Genomic DNA, 7,298 nt, shown 5'->3' with positions numbered 1-7,298 from the left:
GATAGCTAACTGGTTTGTTTTGTTTATTGACAATTTCCTCTGCAGCTCATAATTAAATCTCGATAAAGTTGTCCTTCTGCTTCCTCTATTCGATGTTATTTAATTCAGATTTAAAAGACAAAAATAGTGCAGTGTACAAGAAATTAGACAGAGAGAACTTGAAAAAAAGTCATCTCCATCACTTCGCTTGCTGTGGCTAGGAAGACATGCCTCCGATTCTTCAACCGTTACACGATGGTGCACGCATTCGGATTTTCCTCACTGAAGACGCAGACTTCTCCTCCTCCACGGCGGTAATTGCCACCATAACTGTAGTCGTCTCCGGCGACACCATCCTGGATGTAGCGAACACGCTGCGGCAGAGCATAAGGCGAGGTCCTGTAGTGACTATAACCGCTATATGCATAGTCAGGAGGCTCATATCTCCGAGGAAAAGGGTAGTAGCAGTGGTCGTTGTAGTGATAGTAATTTGGGATGCGATCGTAAGGATAGTGATGGACTACGGGGATGATCGCGCCCACCTCCTTGGGCTCGCCGGGTACTGCCTCTTTCACCTCGGGGGCTGCAGCCTGGCCTTGTGAAGGTGGTGCCTCTTCCTTGGGTGGCGTTGTCTCAGACTCCGCCGGAGGCTGGTTCGCCGGTGGCTCAGCTGCCGGAGGCGGCGGTGCTGCTGCTGGCTCTGCTGCTCCTCCGGTGGCCTCACCGGCCGGTTCCGTGTGCGAGCAGACCGTCGCAATCTTCCTCGCCTTCTTGATGGCCTTCACGATCGCCTCTGGCTCGGCCGTGCCCACCACCGTCAGCTTTTGACTGGCTAAGTCGATGTTCGTGCTGAAAATTCCTGCAGACCAATGCCAAGTTTAGCCAATTCGACCGTTGGCTTACTCCCAGAAAGGAATTCTCACCGTCGATGCTGTGCAGTGCCTTCTTGATCTTCTGCACGCAGCCACGGCAGTCCATTCGGACATGCAGCTCCGTCACTCGAGCTTTCTGCAATTCGATATTGAAAAAAAAAAAAAAGAAGAAAAAAAAATCAGAACAGGCGACGATGAGTTCAGAGTTCAGACAGAAAAATGGCCATCGTGCTAACTCACCTCAAGCTCCGGAACCATGGCTAGCTCTTGTGTAAGCGTTGTTCTTGGGATGGAACTGAAAGATGAGAGTCGGCTGCGTATTTGTACTAAAGGAATTCGAAGGGGGAGAATCGCTGAAAGCGTGGTGGAGTAGTGTGGTTGGTTGGTTTGGGGTTATGGAACGCATCCCGGAAAGAACTTGCTTTGGCGATATATCCATCAGCCGACCACAAGGATTAAAAGAGAGAGCATTATGGGGTTTGTTTTCTCTTCTTTTGTTGTTTTTTCTGTCAAAAATTAAAAAAATAAAATAAAATCTTTGTTTTGTTTTTGGGATATGTCCACCGAAGAAGAATCCTTCCGGACAAAGAAAAGAATAGCTATCGCTAGTTTTGACAAGTGAATGCCTATAATTCATTTGAATGGGCATTTGATGAATATTTATCTAAAATATGGGTAAAAAGTTTATGGCGATGATGTGAATACAGAAAGTAGATTCTTGCGTATGGCAAGTTAAACATTCAGTGTAGACAAAACACCCAGGAGCATAGCCGCAGTTGATACTTGGCTGGTGATTTACCACATTAGGAGGAAGAATCAGGGGGCGTTTGGTTCTTTCCTAGGAATAGGAATCGGAATGGAAATCATTGTATTGTGGAATGAGAATGGGTATGAGCATGGATATCACTCTTAAAAGCAATGTTTGGTTAGTTGTATATCTTCTATCGGAATAAATCAAAGTTTCCTTTTTTACCCTTAAAGGAAAATAAGAGAAAAAATTAGATGTGAGAGAAAAATATGATGAAAGAGAATGATGAGAGAGAAAGTATTATGAGAGAGTAAGTGTGATAAGAAAGAATGAAGAGAGAGAAAGTGTGATGAGAGAAAATGAAAAAAGAGAGTGTGATTGGAGAGAGCATGATGAGAGAAAATATGATGTGAGAAAAAGTATGATAGGAGAGGATGAAGAGAGAGAAAATATAGTGAGAAAAAAATGAGGAGAGAGTGTGTCATGAGAGAGATTGAGGAGAGAGAAAGTATGGTGAGAGAAAAAAGAACAGTGAATATGATGGGAGAGATTGAGGAGAGAGAAAATATGATGAGAGAGAAAGTGTGTTGAGGAAAAAAGGAGTAAGTGTGATAAGAGAGATTGAGGAGAGAGAAAGTATGATGAGAGAGAAAGTGTGTTGAGGAAAAAAGGAGTAAGTGTGATAAGAGAGATTGAGGAGAGAGAAAGTATGATGAGAGAGATAGTGTGTTGAGGAAAAAGGAGGAAGTGTGATGAGAGAGATTGAGGAGAGAGAAAGTATGATGAGAGAGAAAGTGTGATGAGAAAAAAAAGAGTGTAATGGGAGAGATTGAGGAGAGAGAAAGCATGATGAGAGAGAAAGTGTGATGAGGAAAAGAAGAAGGAAGAGAATGCGATGGAAGAGATTGAGGAGAGAGAAAGTATGATGAGAGAGAACGTGTAATGAGAAAAAAGAGGAAAGAGAGTGTGATAGGATAGATTAAGGAGAGAGAAAGTGTGTGATAAAATGATGAAAGAGAAACTATGATGAGAGAGAAAATATAATGAGAGAGAATAAGGAGAGATAAGTGATATGAAAGAAAAAATAAATAAATATATTTTGATATTTGATATTAATGGAGAAAATTTTAGTTTTAAGTCAAGGATATTTTTGGAATAAGGGAATATTTTGATTGATGAAAAAAGGGTAATGGCTCATTGAAGGGGAGATACATGGGAATGAGTTATTACCCAATTTCAAGGATTCATTCCCTTATTTGTATTCCTATTCCTATAATCCAAACATTAACAATGGGAATCAATGATTCTCATTCCCATTCCTCACTCCTATTACCCTAAACCAAACGCCCCCTCAATTCTTCTTGTGGGTTCATTCTCTGAGTTAAAACGTTCCACTCATCATCAGAAACATGCGCATAGACTTTTGCCACAACATTGAGCATGAGAGCAAAGGTATATATAATATATAATATAATTCTCTTCTTGGTTTAATTCAATTTTCTAATATATTAAATAGATATCATGCAACAATTCTATGAACAAGAGATCCAACGCCGTGCTTTGCTCTGCTCCAAGTGACAAACGGGCAAGTGAGAGCTACAGCTCTAGGGAGATGAGAGAAGCAGCAAGCAGAAGGAAACCAGAGCAGTGAAGATTCGAGGTCGACTGGTCCTGAATGCCCAGCTGGTAGGAATCGTGTCCGGCATCGAGCACTCCTCCCCGTTGAAGTAGACCTTCGAAGGGAAGCCGTCGCCGGCGAGGATGTCAATGCCCGGCGTCAATTTCTTCGTGAACGAGATCACGGACTGCTGCTTTCCCGGCACTCTGGGGTCGCCGTCCCTGGTACCGTTTGTTTCTCCGTTTAAGTAGTTGAGTCCGGGCATGCCCACCATGAAGATGGTGTCGTTGCCCATCTTGGTCCCGTTGAAGGAGTACATCTGCTGGAAGCCCGGATAGGCTTTCTCCATCTTGGCGGCCACGAACCAATCGGCGAACTGGTCCTCGCGCCAGTTGAACAGCGTCACCCTGGCCGACCACCCCTTTTCGTAGTTGGTGACGATGTGCCAGTTGACGCTGACGCCGCAGTTGTCGGCGCAGGGCATGAGGGAGGGCACGTTGTAGTGCTTGATCTCCGCCCAGGCGAGGGTTTTTTCCGTCCGGTTGTCGAATGGCACCAGGAGAGCTTCGGGAGGGAGGAGCATCGCCGGCGCGATTGCGTTGCAGGCCCGGGCACGGTTGCTGGTTGAGCACCCGCAGGCGCAGGTGTTGCAGGGGACGACAGAGTCGTTGTAGAAGGCAGAGAAGGAGACGCAGCATTTGGGGCTGGTGCCCCTAGGGCGGGTGATGTTGCAGACCACCTGCCAACTGGCGAGGGCGAGGCTTTCCGAGTCGAGGCCGCTCGGGTCCGGGAACTGCGCCGGGCTGACGCGGATGGGCTGGCCGCACTTGTAGTCGGGATTGAGACCCGAGCCGGAGATGTTCCAATTGACCGGCGGGAAGAGGACGGAGCGGTTGAGGTCCGGCATCATCTTGTACACCTGGATCTGGAAGGCCGAGATGGACTGCTCCTGGTCCATCTCGGTAGGAAGAAGGCTGCCGTTGCGGCAGCAGTGGGGGATGCGGCCGAGATTGGTGTCATTGTATTGCCATGGGGTTAGGTCGGAGATGACGGGATTCTGCTTGCAGCTGAGCACCTTGGTGAAGTCGAAGTCCTTGTAGTACTGCCCTTGCTTGCCGAAGATGCAATCGGAAGAGTCGACGACCGTAGGGTACGCGCCCCTCATCGAGGAGATGAACTCGCCGCGCGCCCACTCCCATGAGAGATACCAGTGGTCGAGGCGGCCGATGGGGTTATGATTCTCGATGGTGACGAGGGCGAGGTAGTTGCTCTCGAAGGACTGAAGCACGTCGTAGGCGATTGTTAAATCGCCGGATCGGCGATCGAGGTAGCCGGTGATGTTGGCCGGTATAGGAACGTAATTAGGATCGCGGAGGCAGCACCTATCAACGGAGCCGGAGCCGTTGAAACCGGGGAGGGGCTCGCAGCTGTAGGAAGGGTCACCGAGATCGAGGAAGTCAGGCAGAGGCACCGCAGGGGGCGGCGAGCCGAAGAGGGTGCCCACCAAGGAAATCTTAGCCTGAATCTGCGTCAGATCGTTGGCCGTTTCGATCGGAGTCTTCAGATCGGTGTTTGGGTAGCCGGAGAAGGCAGTGACATTTGCATCGATAGTGGTGTTGTAGGGTAGAGCGGAGGCGGAGCCGTTGGCGAGAACGCCGCCGTCGATGGAGACGAGGAGCTCATCGTGGCGGAAGGGGACGAGGAGCGTCCAGGACACGAGGTCGGCGGTGCCGTGGTTGAGGACGGTGGCGGTGGCACGGAAGGAGTAGGGTTGGTCCGCCGGGTTCCTGGTGATCGGGTAGATCCTCTCCCGCTTCTCGATGACGTAAGAGATGTAGATGCCGTTGCATTGAGACTCCGGCGACGGGCCAGGGGCAGGAGCAGGGGCAAGGGCCGGAGCAGGAGCAAGGGCCGGAGCAGGGGCAGGGACGAGCACCGGCGCCGCCGCGATTGACGGCGGCCTAGTTCGCTGTGACCAAGAAGAGTCGGCGGAAAGCAAACAAACGAGAAGAAAAAGTAAAACCGAGGGCCGAGAACGCGAATGATCCATCATATGATCGCTTCCAGATCACACAGAAACACAAGATTCGTGAAGCTTGGCGTGATCTCGATGCAGGATCGCTGGGAGAACGAACAAGAAAGGAAGAGAAGCACGTTAGGGTTTCTCACTCTGTTTCGCTACCAAATTAAGCAGGAAGAGGAAGATAGGCGGAGGAGGCGGAAGGGGAACTTAATGGAGGCGTAATTTTAAGGGAGGCTTTCGGACTATTTGCAATTTTGAAAAATGGCGCTGACGTCACTAGCATGTGACTGGTGTGTGACGTGAGTTGTCTTCTTTCTTTCTTTGAGAAAATTTCACTTTACGCCCTTAGTTTCTCATACTGTTCTAATTCTCCGTTATAGTTTAGAAATTTACATTTTATCCCGTAATTCAGAGGCAACTAGCTTAAATATCACTTGTGAAATTATTTTACTAAACTTAGAGGGGCAAAGTGCACAACTTCAATGTGAAATTCTTTACATTAATTCAAATACAAATACATCCGTACGCGGAGAAAAGAGCGAAGAAAGTGTGACTCCAAAGCTGGCGATTCGCATGGGGCGGGGCAAGCAAGAGGGCCCCGCGGCGTGGTGTCCACAATCGTCCAGGATGGTGACGGCCTGTTTCCTGTCCTACGTAACCATTAAATTTGTTACGAATATTTTTATTATTTAAATATTTTAAGAAAAAAATGAGCAATCTAAGCAGTCACTAAAAAAGAGAAAAATAAAATATTTAAAGTATTTTAAAATTTTCTTTATTTGTTTTCCTATTTAAGAATGTCTACTATTTCAGGCGCAAGGCATCCATCCTCCCATCTGCCAACTCATTGTCCTAAAATAATCTCATCAAATGATTTAATTGAAAATTCATCTAAAATTCGAAACTTGCCAAAAGTAAAATTCCATTCATGTCAAATGATTATAGGCAAAGTGAAAGGTAAAGCTGTGGGGTGAATTAAAATTGTTTTTTTTTAATAATCCAGAGGAAAACTCTAATTAAAACTGGTAAATTAGTTGGGAAGAGAGGGATACAGATTGCGGGGGCCGGCGAAAGGGCCAGGCCTGCTTGCCTTGATGAGCGTGGCCCACTTCGGAGCTTCAATCGAGGAAAAGGTTGATGGGCTTACAAAAAGCCTGATGAGAATCCATTAAAGATGTTTGGTGGTCAGAGGAGATGCGGCAGAGATTCCTGATTTCCTGCGTTGCGTTGGGTTTCCGCGTAGTTTGCAACGAAAGGGGAGACGTGTGTATTCTTTCCCTCTCTGCATTTTACATCAGCTGGTTCAGGCAATATTCTTTTTTGAAAAATTAAAATTAAAATTAATATAAATATAGTACATGATTTGGTCTGAGATCGAGAGATAGGATGACTACATTAAATAATCACATACTTTTAGTCGGTTGGATACCAATCGGATTGAGTCAGGAGGTCGCCCCTTTCTTCATGTTAGGAGTATGAAAAGACACCAGAAAGATATTAGAAGGGCAAGGCGGCCTTGGCAAAGTCCCTCTAACATCGATAATTTATCAAAAGATACATATAGAAATTTAAATTTATCAAAAGACGTAAATTACTTTAGTATTTACAAAGAATATATTTTTTAAAATACATTTCCTATTTTATCCTCCTGACAATTTAACTTTTTCTAACGTTTTTTTTTCTTTACTATATTTATCTCTCTCTTCTCTTTTTTTATGGACAGAACATATGAATAACATTAGTCAATTTTTTAACAACATTTTAATACATTTTAAGAAGTAAAAATAAACAATGGACATCATATTTGAACTCCTTGCAACATCAGAAATTCATAGGAACTGAAATGGATGTAATCGGAGCTCCCTAGGTCCATTAGTGAGTTTCGGTCAAAATCTACTGATGGACCTAGAGAGCTCCGATTGAACCTATTTCAGTTCTTATGGATTTCTGATGTTGCAAGGAGCTCAAATATGGTGTTCATTATTTATTTCAACTTTTCATAGATGTTAACATACAAAATCAAAGAATCGGCAAAAACACTCATGTTGAGCCTGATAT

At 45.6% G+C, this 7,298-nt stretch overlaps 2 protein-coding genes across 2 annotated transcripts; both read right to left on the bottom strand.

Moving 5' to 3' along the window:
* Nucleotides 1-7: 7 nt before the first annotated feature.
* LOC121985698 (heavy metal-associated isoprenylated plant protein 5-like) lies at nucleotides 8-1,292 on the bottom strand. Its single transcript, XM_042539299.1, has 3 exons — nucleotides 1,092-1,292; nucleotides 903-987; nucleotides 8-838 (listed from the first exon to the last, which is right to left on the bottom strand). The coding sequence occupies exons 1-3, from the start codon at nucleotides 1,107-1,109 to the stop codon at nucleotides 228-230; spliced, it is 714 nt and encodes a 237-aa protein (XP_042395233.1). The 5' UTR covers nucleotides 1,110-1,292; the 3' UTR covers nucleotides 8-227.
* A 1,789-nt stretch (nucleotides 1,293-3,081) lies between these two features.
* On the bottom strand, nucleotides 3,082-5,430 carry LOC121985695 (COBRA-like protein 7). The gene has a single exon (XM_042539295.1). The coding sequence runs from the start codon at nucleotides 5,268-5,270 to the stop codon at nucleotides 3,204-3,206; it is 2,067 nt and encodes a 688-aa protein (XP_042395229.1). The 5' UTR covers nucleotides 5,271-5,430; the 3' UTR covers nucleotides 3,082-3,203.
* Nucleotides 5,431-7,298: the final 1,868 nt, after the last annotated feature.

The sequence above is a fragment of the Zingiber officinale genome, chromosome 5B, assembly GCF_018446385.1.
Source record: "Zingiber officinale cultivar Zhangliang chromosome 5B, Zo_v1.1, whole genome shotgun sequence".
Classification (NCBI taxonomy): Eukaryota; Viridiplantae; Streptophyta; class Magnoliopsida; order Zingiberales; family Zingiberaceae; genus Zingiber; species Zingiber officinale.
This window is presented reverse-complemented; position numbering and strand designations above follow the sequence as displayed.